General features: G+C 40.3%; 1 protein-coding gene across 4 annotated transcripts in view; it reads left to right on the top strand.

Moving 5' to 3' along the window:
- ITPR1 (inositol 1,4,5-trisphosphate receptor type 1) overlaps positions 1-14,504 on the top strand; it is a 354,448-nt gene that overhangs the window by 191,060 nt on the left and 148,884 nt on the right. For all 4 annotated transcript variants that reach the window (XM_024244292.3, XM_009238773.4, XM_024244293.3 and 1 more), the window contains 6 exons: positions 210-275; positions 1,001-1,138; positions 4,420-4,545; positions 7,050-7,250; positions 9,400-9,651; positions 13,033-13,158. In XM_024244292.3, coding sequence (XP_024100060.3) covers positions 210-275; positions 1,001-1,138; positions 4,420-4,545; positions 7,050-7,250; positions 9,400-9,651; positions 13,033-13,158 — 909 coding nt within the window. The remainder of the gene's footprint in view (positions 1-209; positions 276-1,000; positions 1,139-4,419; positions 4,546-7,049; positions 7,251-9,399; positions 9,652-13,032; positions 13,159-14,504) is intronic.

Below are 14,504 nucleotides of genomic sequence, written 5' to 3'. Positions count from 1 at the left end.
TGACCTGTTCTCTAGGCATGGCCCAGCCCACGATCCCTTCCCAAGGAAACCCATAGCAAGTAGGTAGATGACTGGGGCATAAGCCCAGCATAACTATTGGAAAACAGTATAGAACTCCCTTTCTTTCATAAAGGTTGATGCTAACTGTAACAAACTGACAGTAGCCCAAGAGTTGTACAGATCACACTTGTGTTCACTTTGGTTTCTAGGAGGGAAATAACAAGCCACAAAAGCATGAAAGCACCAGCAGCTACAACTACAGAGTGGTCAAAGAGGTAAGCTCCTCCCCCACCACCATTTTTCCCTTCTTTATGAATTCTCTAAGGAGCTTCAGTTTGTGATAGTCAAGTTGAAGGTATACACATTTAAGCTTTTTTCTTCATGAGGTTTAACAGGAAGAAAGTAGAGCTCAGAGGTTAAGCTCATGGGTTTTGGCATCAGATCTGGGCTCCACACCCAGCTCTTCTACTTATTATGTGTGTCCTCAGCTTCTTCCTCACCTTTTATAGGTGCAGCCTTTTGTAGGCACCACATATTTCTGAAGCTTTACAATTGAAGGAAGGTCTAATTGAGAAAACTGTCAGGGAGTCATCTAAGTGCCTGGCACACAGTGTCCCCACTGAGAGCTGTAGTTCTTTAGAAACCTTTGTGTACACTGGTTCAAAGTTGGGAGGCTGGGAGCTTTGTGTGTTTTACCCCAGAACAAACTCTTCCCAGGGTCTTGGCAATTATGCCAGGTCATTCCATTTTAAGCGATATCTCTGAAACTGTCCCACTTGTTGTTGAAGCCATAATCCCCTGCTTATTCTGGAAGACGTGCCCTTAGTCTTATGGATTTGGCTTGATGGAATCAACAGAAATGCCACATACTGAAGGAATTTCGTTTCAGGTTTTTAATGCATTATAATCCCCTTTGCCTCCCTGCCCACCACGACCCTCTGCGATCTTTCTCCAGCTATAGTTCCTAGTTTTCTGAGACTGATTTCTTTCTTTCTACTAGATTTTGATTCGGCTTAGCAAACTCTGTGTTCAAGAGAGTGCCTCAGTGAGAAAGAGCAGGAAGCAGCAACAGCGTCTGCTCCGGAACATGGGCGCACATGCTGTGGTGCTGGAGCTGCTGCAGATTCCCTATGAGAAGGTGAGCAGGACCTCATGCACAGCAGCTGCTCTCAGGATGGGGCGGATCCCTGGGTTTCCCCAAACTCTTCACATCTGGATATTGTTAGTGAAGAAATGCATCCAGTGTGACTATTGTGACTACAAAGCAATTTCAGATATTGGTATGAAACAGAGCATCTGAAAAATAAAGTAAAATCACCCGTGAATAATCCTCATCCCCAGTTTTAAGATTCTGTAAAGAAAGAGAGTCCATTTATTTTCCATAATCCCAAGACACATTGGATAGAGACACCTTGGTCTGTGTCAGAGCTTAGAGCTATATCTACCCATGGGTTGGTGTGTTTCAATTTCATTTGCAATGTGACTCAAGCAATTTAGGTATCACCAGCTATTAAGTGCATGTAGGAACATGGGATGTGCCCACTTTTGAGGTCCTCACTAAGATGCTGACATCTGCTTAGGTATTTGGATTTATCAGGTGATGCTTTGATCTAGGTCTTCTTTTCTGTTGCTGGAAGTTGTACTTTGCCTCTAATTTTTCACATTAGCATTTGTCATTGATACGTATTTGATTTAGGGAGGTGGGAGCAGGCTGACAGTGCTTTGCATGCATGTAGGCTGACAAGACACTTATGAAATCATTCATTCAAGCCTACAAGACCCACTGGGGTATTTGTGTTGTGCCCACTTGACAGATGAGGAGACTGAGGCTTGGGGAGGTTTAGAGGTGAAAGGCTCAGACTCAGATCTCTTGAGTTGACTATTAACTGCTAGAGAGACTAATTTGCTAGAGAAGAGTCACCTGATGAAGGCTCATTGCTAGGTGCTTGCAGGGTGCCAGGCACTATGCTGAGGCCTTTATACGCATTATTAGCTCATGCCATCCTCAAGACACATGGATGAAATGGGTGGTGCTATCTTTAGCCCCATTTTAGATGAGAGAGCTGCAGCTGGAGAGGTTCAGTAACTTGCATGGATGGCATAGCTATGTAGAGTGAAGCTGGCTCCACTTCACTGTGGATCTGGGGCCTGCTGCCTTCCCTGTGCCTGTTGCCTTCTACTCCAGGAAATTTCCTACAAAAGGATCCTCCTCCTCAGTCATGGGGACCATATGAATCGGGCAGGTCAGGCCTTTCAGTAGCTATAAATAAAGTCCAAGCTTAATCCCTGCTGTAGGTATAATACGTAGCTAACTTGTAGTTGATACAGGTGTGCGTGTCATCCAAACTTTGCCTGTCATTTAGACTAGAACCAACAAGCTGATCTACTTCCTTGTGTGTAAGGAATGTCAGGGGATCATTTGCTGACCATAGTGTTGTCTCATAATATCATCAGTTTCCCTAATGAGAGTTATGCCTTCATAGAGCAGGCTTAATCTACAGGTAACCAGATGTGGTTGGAATTGGTGACTCAAAGGAAGAATATCATGTGTGTGTATATCTGTGTGTGTGCATGTGCACGCTTTTGTTTGCTTTTGGATGGGCACAGACTTCCAAAGAACGGTGGAGGAATCCCCCACAGGTAATCTCTTGTGACTTGATGTCTTTGGGGCTTGCTTGCCTTGGAAAAATCCACTTCACACCACAAAGATTCTCCACTTAGCTTGTGCACCAGCAGATTCCTTTTATACAGAAGAACCGGAGGTGTGTGGAACTATTTAAGGTTACTGCTGTCAACCAGCAGTGGCTGTCTGTCCCAAGCCCTCTGATTTCTTAGAGCTAGAAGGTTTGCCACTCCTCCTGTTAATAAGGGACAAATGTAATCCCGGTTATGTTGTCCTTGGACTTGTTATTAATGTCCTTGTAAATTCTCCTCTGTTTTGGTTTGATTGTCAAAGCTGAGAGCTCACCTTCCTCCCACAACTCTGTTTTGTCACAGAGTTATTTTTCTAGACCAGGGGTTAGCAAACTACAGGCATGGGCCGAATCTAATCCACCACCTGTTTTGAACAGCATGTCAGCTAAGAATGGTTATTACATTTTAAAATAGTCACGTAAGTACCTACATAATGTCCTTGATATTCCCTCTCTACGCACAAAGCCCAAAATATGTGCTGCCTTGCCCTTTAAGAAAAAGTTTGCTGACCTCTGTCTAGCCCGGAACCAAAAGCTAACATTTACAGAGTAATCACTGTCTAACACTTCATGTGACTTTTCTCATTTAATCTTCATAACAATCACATGAAGTGTGCACTTTTGTTATCTCCTTTTCACGGATGAGTAAACAGCGACACTGGGAGGCTAAGAAATGTGCTCCAGGTCACACAGCCAGGAAGTTGGAGATCTGGGATAAGAGTAACGCAGTCAGGTTTGGGGACCTGCATTCCTACCTGCTACCCTCTCTTGCCTCTGAAATGAGGTGATGGCTAGGAAGACTTAGGAAGACTATTGTGGGCTGTAAGAATGAAGGATGATTTCCAGTTGAGAAATTCTTGTTCTGTTTTTACTCTCTTAAATGTTTGCTTGTTTAGAATTGGACAAAATGGCCATGGGTTTTATAGAATTGGCTTATTACGGAATATTTAACTGTAAAATACTGAGTTTATGCTATTAATGTATGAATCACATAATCCAACCATGTGAAATGCCAGGGAGGGTATTATCCCCATTTTGCTGATGGGAAAATTAAGTCTGAGGTTAAAAATTGTACTTGAGATGATAAAGGAGTTACGACAGGCACAGTTGCTCTAATGTATAATCTAAGGAGATTTCCACTTTGCCATGTGAGTTGATGGCAAAAGTTAATGTCTAATAGGTTGGACAACTTAAAAAGGTGAACCCAAGAGGGAAAATGACTACTCAGCATCAGTGAGGAAGTCAGCCCCTGTTCTGTTGTCAGTCCCTGTTTTTATTTTTAAAATTTTTATTATTTTTATTTTTTGTTAGAGATGGGGGGTCTCACTATGTTGGCCAGGCTATTCTCAAACTCCTGCCCTCAAGTGATCCACCCAAAGGGGTGGGATTACAGGTATGAGCCACTGTGCTCAGCCCGTCCCTGTCTTTAGAAGTAGGGGGTTCAGAAGTTTCAGTCCTTGCTAGATAATGGACTCGTGGATGCCTTCTATTAGCCTTCACTCTGCAGTGCTCCCTCCCACCCAAATAAGATCTTCACTTTCATCAATGAGCATAGACAAGTTACTGGCTTCTTTTCAGTGTCAGCAGTGCATCCCCTCAATATTTACCCACAACAGGTCCCCAGCAAACATCTTCTGACTCCCACATTAGCAGGAGGTGTTGGGTATAGGAGAAGCTGGTCTCCTGGCCCAGCAATCAATGCTTTCATCTGTCTCCTCCCACACAGGCCGAAGATACCAAGATGCAAGAGATAATGAGGTTGGCTCATGAATTTTTGCAGAATTTCTGCGCAGGCAACCAGCAGAATCAAGCTTTGCTACATAAACACATAAACCTGTTTCTCAACCCAGGGGTAAGACTTGAGGCCAATCTGCAAATCTGCAGAGGGAGGAGGGCAGGGAAGAGGGAGGAGGAACAGCTTGTTCTTTGGCTGTTGTGGCTTCTGGGGCTTGTTATAGTGCAACATTCATTCCAAAGGGGAACATTTTCATCACTTATCAGGAGGACATAAATACTCATCTTTTGGGGATGGGATGGCAGGAGTTGGGGAGGGGAAAAGGAGGAAAGTGAGATGGATAAAGTAAGATACGTGTCTATATTTTCCTAGTCAAGTCCTTCATTATATCAAACTTCAGCAATACAGAAGTGCTAAATCTCTCTCCTGCCACATCCTACTGAGGTCATGCATAAAGTTTTCTGTGGCTATGTATACGTATATAATATTTCCATATCAAACATATCTGTAATACATCTTAGTTTGTTAAATATATTTCTTAAAGTATATTAAATGTATTATAGGTTTTGTAAAGAAAAATGATGCCACACTCTATGCATTGTCTTGTGTTCTGCTTTTTTCACTTAACACATTATGGCTGCCTTTGCAAATCAGAGAGATATAAATTTTTCTCATTCTTTTGATGGCTAAATGACATTCCATAGAATGGCTGTAACTTTTAAAAAAAATTCTCATCTTAATGGACAGTTAGACAATGTCTGATTTTTAACTTTGTAAACAATACTGCAAAGGACATCTTTGTGCATGCACACACTCACTCACTCAGTAGTACTGCTAACACTTTCCAGAAAAAGGATTGCTGGATTGTAGGATAATATAGGTTGAGCATCCCAGATCTGACAATCTGAAATGCTCCAAAATTCAAAACTTTTGAGTGCCAGTGTGATGCTCAAAGCAAACACCCATTGGAGCATTTCATATTTTAGATGTTTGGATTTAGGATGCTCAACCAGCAGACTATAATGCAAATATTCCCAAATCCAAAATGTGAAACCCTTGTGCTCCCAAGCATTTTGGATAAGGGATACTCAACCTGTGTTCCCTCAGTGTCATGTTAAGAGAAAGAAAAGTCAAAAGATAAAAAGATTAAAGCCTCCACCTCACCCCAAATATAAAACTCAGTAACTGTGGGTAAAAAGTGAAAAATAAGCCTTCTAGAAGGTAACATGAGAATCTTCGTGGCTGTATGGTAAGCAAAATTTTCTTACAAGGTATGCAAAGAACACTATTTTTGAAACTTGATAAATTGGACTTCTTTTAAGAACTTATGTTTGTCCACTGACACCATTAAGAGCATCCAAAGGGGAGGCAGAGAATAAAAGACATTTGCAGTGCACGTTCTCAACAAAGAATTCATATGCAGAATGTACATAACACACTCAAAAAAGTCACTAAGGAAAAAGTTGACCTTCTTTTAAAAATAGGCCAGGCGTGGTGGCTCATGCCTGTAATCCCAGCACTTTAGGAGGCCAAGGCAGGCGGATCACTTGAGATCAGGAGTTTGAGACCAGCCTGGCCAACATGGTGAAACCTTGTCTCTATTAAAAATACAAAAATTAGTTGGGTATGATGGTGAGCACCTGTAATTCCAGCTACTTGGAGGCAGGAGAATAGCTTGAACTCAGGAGGTAGAGGTTGCAGTGAGCCGAGATTGCACCACTGCATTCCAGCCTGGGTGACAGAGCAAGACTCTATCTCAAATAAATAAATAAGTAAGTAAGTAAGAACGTAAAGGCAAAAAACTTGAACAGACACCCTGTTGGAGACGATATCCAAATGGCCAATAAATGTGACAAAGTGTTCAACATGATTAGACATCAGAGAAATGCAAATTATGTTTAGCCACAATAAGATGTGGCTAAAATTTAAAAGACTGGCAAGACTAAGTGTTGCCAAGGATAGGAACAGCTGGAATGTAGAATGCAACTTGTTAACATATTTTGAAAGCTGTCAGTATCTTCTAAAGCCAACATACTCATACTTTGTGACCCAGCAATTCTGTTCTTAGACCCAAAAGAAGTATGGGTTTAAGTTCACCAGAAGACATGTGTAAGAATGTTCACAGCAACTCTAGTATTTATAATACTAGTAATGTTACTATTAAAACTGGATCCTACTCCAAATGCCCTTCAACCATAGAATAAAGATATTGTTATATATTCATGCAATGGAACTTATGTATCAGTGAAAAAGAGTGCAAGAGGTTTAAGAACAGGCAAAACTAATCTGGTTATACAAGTCAAAATAGTAGTTAAATTGTGAGATAAGGCGTAAAGGAGACCTATTTTGTTTCTTGATCTGGGTGCTCAGGGTCCCTTTATAATCTATTCATCTGAATGCTAGTGAGTTGTTTACTTTTCTCTATGTTTATTTATATGTCAATGAAAAAAGCTTACTAAAAAGAAGGTAGTACAGAAGCAAGAATGAGAGAAACATATCTTCATGGGTTTAAATGCTTCCCTTGTGTGTGTTTTCAGTGGGCTCTTCTTTTTCTCACTTTTTAATCTGTTCTATCAGCTTTTTGACTCGTCCCTGTGCTCTTTTCCTCACTCTTGTGCCAGATCCTGGAGGCAGTAACCATGCAGCACATCTTCATGAACAATTTCCAGCTTTGCAGTGAGATCAACGAGAGAGTTGTTCAGCACTTCGTTCACTGCATAGAGACTCACGGTCGGAACGTCCAGTATATAAAGTTCTTACAGACAATTGTCAAGGCAGAAGGGAAATTTATTAAAAAATGCCAAGACATGGTTATGGCCGAGGTGATTGTTATATATTTCTGTATACCTCCATCTGGTGTTCTGTAGAAATTTTAAAATTATTTAATCTTATCTGTATGAACCTGCACCCTCTTCAGGAGCCATACAGAAGGACAGAAAGTAATTCTGTGTGCATATGTGTGTGTCATCTCTTGTGTGAGCTTAAGTTGTAGATATAGGAAAGAATCTGATCTGATATTTCATAGCAACCAATTTAAGGAAGGATGGCTTGGATATTTCTGACAGGGAACAGAAAGAGGAATAAGGAACTGAATTACAGGGAATGGAGATAAAATGTAGTCAGGACCCGGTGAGCCAGAACAGCTTCCATTCTTGTGGATTATGAATTTTAAAAATTATTCACCCAATTAATTAGATTGAAAAAATTTTGCCTGATGTTTTTTGAGGCGCAGTTGGTCTGTGGAATCAAGGAAAAGTCTTACTTGGTTTATTATGAATTCACTTTGATTTACAATCTTGTCTACGTATATGGTTCCATTGGCAGGGAGGGTAGTGTGATTAAGAGTCGGGGCCAACGTGGTGGCTCATGCCTGTAATCCCAGCTCTTTGGGAGGCTGAGGCAGGAGCATCACTTGAGGCCAGGAGTACAGGACCAGCCTGGGCAACATAGTAAGACCCTTGTTTCTACAAAAAATTTTAAAAATTAGCTGGGTGTAGTGGCATGTGCCTATAATCCCGGTTACAGAGGAAGATCCCTTGAGCCCAGGATTTTGACGTTGCAGTGAGCTATGATGGCACCCACTGCACTCCAGCCTGGGCAACAGAGTGAGACATTTTCTCTTAGAAAAAAAAAAAAAAAGAGAGAGTCGGCTCAACCTGGGATACAAATGTCACCTGAGCCCCTTCACTGAACGGTGCCATGAGATACATTACTTGACCTCTCAACTCCTCAGTGAGCTTTTCTATAAAATGAAGATACAGCAGATTTCACTTTAAAGAGTTGATATGTGGAGTAAATGAGATAAGATGACATTAATGCCTAACACTTTTTGGAAGCCTGTCATACTCTAGGCACAGTCCTAAGCAATTTGTCTATAATAATTTATTTAATCTACATAGCACTGTGAGTTAGCTATTGTATTTGTCCTGGTTTCACAGATGAAGCAACTGAGATACAATGAGGTTAGGAAGTTCATCTAAAGAGTTTATCTTGGTATCTGGTATCTAACAATTAGAGCTCATAAAGATTAGTCATTAGTAAGTATTGACCATGTTTATTTTGACTTCTGTGCCAGCCCTTTCTGGTTTTTTGTACTTCATGTACTGCTGATGAAATTGATTTATTCTTAAATAGATTTGCAAGAAGCCACATCTTAGGGGACAAGTTATAAACAGGAATACCTCAACTTTTTGAAGAGTAAGTATGGAGAGGAAGGCATATCTTAATTAAAAGTAATTTGTGACTGAAGAGATAAGATGGTAGATGAAAGAATTGTAAAGGGGATACATTGTAAAGCATAAAAATAAGATGGAGGCAGGGCACACTGGCTCGTACCTGTAATCCCAGCACTTTGGGAGGCCGCGGCAGGTGGATCACCTGAGGTTGAGAGTTCAAGACCAGCCTAGCCAACATGGGGAAACCCCATCTCTACCAAAAATACAAAATTAGCCAGGCGTGGTGGTGCATCCCTGTAATCCCAGCTACTCGGGAGGCTGAGGCAGGAGAATCGCTTGAACCAACCCAGGAGGCGGAGGTTGCAGTGAGCCAAGATCACGCCATCGCACTTCAGCCTGGGCAACAAGAGCGAAACTCCATCTCAAAAAAAAAAAAAAAAAAAAAGATGGAAACATTTAAAAGGAAATATCATAGCCTAATTGGTAGGTATGGAAATACAAGTGCAAGCTTGCAATCTCTATTTCCACTTGATACATTAATGCTGGTATGCAGACTTTCTTTTCCCCTAATAGCTTTTTAGGGCCAGTGTGGTATTTCTCTATCTGTAGACTAAAATTATGATGCTGAAGATTTCTAGTTGTTCAGTTATGTAAATGAATGAAGTCAAAATAGGTAAGACTGATTTGGGAAGATAAATGCTAACAGAACCTCTCTCTTTCTCTGTGAATATATTTTTTTCCATGCTGCCCCACCCCTGCAAGCTTGTAATCTAAACCCACCCTGTTCTTTATGTAGCTGGTCAATTCAGGAGAGGATGTCCTCGTGTTCTACAACGACAGAGCCTCTTTCCAGACTCTGATCCAGATGATGCGGTCAGAGCGGGATCGGATGGATGAGAACAGCCCTCTCATGTACCACATCCACTTGGTCGAGCTCCTGGCTGTGTGCACGGAGGGTAAGAACGTCTACACAGAGATCAAGTGCAACTCCCTGCTCCCGCTGGATGACATCGTTCGCGTGGTGACCCACGAGGACTGCATCCCTGAGGTGAGTGAGCCCAGTCTGACTGTGCCCTTCTCGTTGCTATGTGGTGTGTGCAGTCATGGCTCACTGGGAGACATGGTAGTGGCTGGCCCGGGGGAGCCCTCACGATTCTGAAAGCTGCAGCTCATTTTGTAGTGGGATTTCAGTTCCCTAAAACATTTTCTCAAGCATTGATTTTGCATGAAATGAACACGGGAGAAGTTAGTCATTCCTTCTTTATCTTTAAGAACAGCGAGGAAAAAAGCTTCAGCTCTGTGGAACTAATTTAGCCTGTTAAGCAAAGGGTATGTGACCTGAATGAACTTCTCAGAAATGTGACGAAGAGTAGGTTGAGATCTAGTTCATGTGAATGTAAGACTTAGTAAGTTAATTCTGTAAAACAAAAACCCTTATTGCAGAAATAATGGCCATTATAAAAAATTTAGTAACTACAGACAATCAATTAAAAAACAATAATGAATACCTAAGTTTTGAAGTTAATCCTTTCAGGCTTCCTTTTTTCCTACTCATAGATTATATTGATTAGTAGTGAAAAACTGGATTATAAAGTATATATTTATGATATATAAAGTATATTATAAAGTATGTATTGTATGTTTTACAATGTGTAATATTAGCTTGTAGTACACATTTATATTACATTAAATATATATGACATATATCATTTATATTATGTTTTTAGGTTTTTTTGAAAAGCTAGTAACAGTCATGTGTCGCTTAGTGGTGGGGATATGTTTTGAGAAATGCATTCTTTGGTGATTTCCTTATTGTGCAAACATCATACAGTGCACTTACACAAACCTAGATGGCACAGCCTGCTACACACCTTAGCTATATGGTACAGCCTCTTGCTCCCAGGCTACAAACATGCACAACATGTGACTGTCTCAGTACTGAAGGCATTTATAACACAATTGTATTTGTGTATCTAAACATTGAAAAGGTCCAGTAAAAATTGGGTATTATAATCTTATGGGTCGCTGTTGTGTATGAGACCCATCATTGACCAAAATGTCATTATTCAGTACCTGACCATACTCTTTGAAAAGTTCAAATATCAAAGACTGTAAAGGGGTAAACCATGAAAAGTCTTATAATCTGTTTTCCCACTCACCCTACAGAAAATAATTTATTATGTTCTTGTGTATTTTTCTAGAATTTTGCACATAAACACATACAATATATATACTTTACTTCCCCACCCCCTTTTTTAAAATGCAAAAGATGATACTCTAGGTACACTATTCTGTACCTTAACACTGTAACTTCTTTTCATATCAATTCATAAAGAGATGCCAGCTATTTTTTTTATAGTTGCATAAAATTCCATTGTATAGATGTACTGTCATGGCCCTTTGTAAGTGTGGAACTAATTTATGATATAATGAGATAATAATGAATAATTAATCGCTGTAATAAGAAAGCAATGAGATTGCATTCTTTTCACAGTCTTGGCCACAGTATGTTATCAAACTTTTGGGTTCTCATATATCTGGCAGGTGAAAATGGTCATTTCAACATAGTTTTAATTTACATTTCTCTTGTTATGGATAAAGAAGGTAGAGTTATAACTAGTATTAGGGATGAGAGAAGCACAGTGTTATAAGAAGCATTAGTTTGTTTTTTACTCATTTTTATTTGAAATACAACGGAAGTGCAAAAAAGTACATAAACTCAATTGTATACTACAAGAACGATAGAATGATTATAAAGAGAACATTTTTGTAACTGCCACCCAGGTCAAGAAATATGCAAAAACCTCCCCCATTCTCCTTTCCTGTCTTCACCTCCCCCAAGGGCTGTCTCCTGAGGGTAACCACAAGCTGATTTTTATGTAATCCTGCAGTTGCTTTTCTGTATACATCCCTCAACAATATAGTTTAGTTTTGTGAGGTTTTGGACTTCTTCTGTGTATCATTCCATGCCTTTTTAAGTTCAGCTCTGTGTTGTTAAGGTTGATCCACCCTGACATGTAGCTTTGGAGCTCCTTTGCTTTGGAGCATTCCTTTCTATCATGGCACCATGATAGGTTTTCCATTCTTCTACTGATGCTCATTTTAGTTGTTTCCAGCTTCTGGCTGTTAGGATCGTGCATACATCCTGGCCCAAATGTGTACACTTCCGTCCAGGGTGTGTGGATAGTCAGAAGTGGAAGTCCTGGATCATAGGAGGTGCATTTCTTCAGTTTGATGTGATACAGTCCAGTTGTTTTCAGCATGGTTGCTCCAGTTACCATTCCTCATCCCAACCCTGCTAACATTTGCTATCATCAGATCCTTTATTATTTTTTTCAATTTGATGGTTGTATAATAGAATCGTATACTAGCTAAATTTTTAGAAGCTTCATGGAGATATTTACAGATATGATTCACTTGTTTGACATTACAATTGAGTGGTTTTTAATATATTCCCAGAGTTGTGCAATCACCATCACAATTTAGTTACAGAATATTTTCATTACCCCAAAAAGAAACCCCATGCCCATTAGCAGTCACTTCCTATTTCCTGCCAACCCCCCTAATCCTAGGCAACTGATTGTCTTTCTGAATATATGGATTTGCCTATTTGAGACATTTCATGGAATCATACACATATGGTCTTTTACGACTGGATTTTGTCACCTACATGATTTTTCTCAAGGCTCACGCAAGTTGCAGCATGTATCAGCACTTCGTTCCTTTATGTTGCTGAGTAATTTTCTGTTCTATACATACACCACGTTTTGTGTGTCCATCAGTCAGTTGATGGGGATTTGGATTGTTTCCGCTTTTTGACTATTGTGAATAATGCTGCTATGCACACTTGTGTACAGGATTTTGTATAGACACATGTTTTCATTAACCATAGTGGTTTTAATTTCTATGTCCTTGCTTCCTAACTGAGGTTGAGCCCCTTGCCGTGTGTGTGTGTGGTTTTTTTTTTTTTTTGACATTTGATATTCCTTTAAGAAATATCTGATCCAGTTTTTTGCTTACCTTTTCTTTGGGGGTGTCTCTCATATAAGCATAGATCTAGGGGCATTCTTCATTGGTACACGCCTTGCAGATATCTTGTCCCAGCTTGGGCCCATTTACCTCTTGAACGGTGCCTTTTTATGAACAGAAATTCTTAATTTCAAGTAGTCAAACTTGTCCCCGTTCTGTGGTCAGAGGTTTTGCCTCATTCTTTACCTTGAGGTCATGAAAATATTCTCTTCCAAAAGCTTTATGGTTTTGAATTTTATAATTGTGAATTTCAAATTTCAGAAAATCATAGAAGTAAGACTTGGCAGTGGGGAATGGGATGACCATTTTCATCTGTCCTTCTTGCTGTGAAGTTGAAGCAGCTAATGAGTTCCATACGCACCAAGACAGTTTTTCAGAAAAGCTTCTTTCTATCTGGCAGGTTAAAATTGCATACATTAACTTCCTGAATCACTGCTATGTGGATACAGAGGTGGAAATGAAGGAGATTTACACCAGCAATCACATGTGGAAATTGTTTGAGAATTTCCTTGTCGACATCTGCAGGGTAAGGCTTTTGGAACTAAGGAGGCAGAGTTGGAGAGTGAGAGAGTTGTGTGTGTGTGTGTGTGTGTGTGTGTGTAGCATCTTTGTGCACACATGAAGAAAACAGCTGCAACATTTTTACTCTAATCCGTGGCATGAAGAGGCACTTGTGACTTTCTTCTCATGTCTCCTTTCTTCCTTTTTTTTTTTTTTTTTTTTTGAGATGGAGTCTTGCTCTGTCACCTAGGCTGGAGTGCAGTGGCGCAATCTCAGTTCACTGCAACCTCTGCCTCCTGGGCTTAAGCAATTCTCCTGCCTCAGCCTCCTGAGTAGCTGGGATTACAGGCACCTGCCACCATGCCTGGCTAATTTTTGTATTTTTAGTAGGAACAGGGTTTCATCATTTTGGCCAGGCTGGTCTTGAACTCCTGACCTCAAATGATCTGCCCACCTCAGCCTCCCAAAGTGCTGGGATTATAAGCGTGAGCCACCACACCTGGCCATTCTTCCTACTTTTTGCTCTTAGCTGAGAATGGATGTTATTTATCAAGCTGCAGGGAAGAGAGGTTATTTCTGGTTTTCATGTCATCCCTGTGGATTGGTTGGTGAATGATAACCTGGCCATATCAAAATTCAATTTATAAGGATTTATTTTCCTTGGTAATATGTCTGTGCTTGAAGGGCACTTCCCTGAGGTTGAGCATTTGTCTCCTGCAGTCTGGACTTGAGGATTCTGCAAAACTCTTCACCTTCCGTTTACTGCTTTCCTGGCTCAGCCTCAAGAGTGGCCTTCAAGATACTTGATTTGGTTTTGCATTGAGCTTAATATTCATGCTAAAGCCACAAGACTGCCACATAACAAAGCATACCACAGATTTAAAATGAGTTTTGTGATGGTGGAATTTGGGGAGCAGGTAGATTAAAAAATTCTTTAGAAGATAATTGTCAGATACATCCCAATTTCAGAAACATTGTGATGTTAAAAAGGTGCATTGTAGAATCCGAGAATGTGGTATTTTCTGCTTGACTGTACGATTACTAGTGTGAGACAAGAAGCCTGTAAGAACTTATTTTCCTTCTGAGTGAGAACCGTATTTAGTAATATTTGGTCAGGTGTTGGTTTCACAGACATATTTTTAAAAAAATCTCAAACACCTCCTAGTTTTTTAATCGCATTAGCCTAGGGATTTTGGCTTGGAATGGCAGGCCTGCTTTATTTCTTTAAATCAGTGCTCTGTGAAATTTTCTGTAAAGGACCAGATAGTAAATATGTTCAGCTTTGTGGGCCGTTCATCTCTTTCATGACTACTCAGTTCTGCCCTTCTAGCATGAAAGTAGCCATGGCAAGTAGGTTTGGCTGTGTTCCAA

The sequence above is a fragment of the Pongo abelii genome, chromosome 2 (assembly GCF_028885655.2).
Source record: "Pongo abelii isolate AG06213 chromosome 2, NHGRI_mPonAbe1-v2.0_pri, whole genome shotgun sequence".
Classification (NCBI taxonomy): domain Eukaryota; kingdom Metazoa; phylum Chordata; class Mammalia; order Primates; family Hominidae; genus Pongo; species Pongo abelii.
Note: the sequence above shows the minus strand (reverse complement) of the source record. Positions and strands in the feature narration are given on the sequence as shown.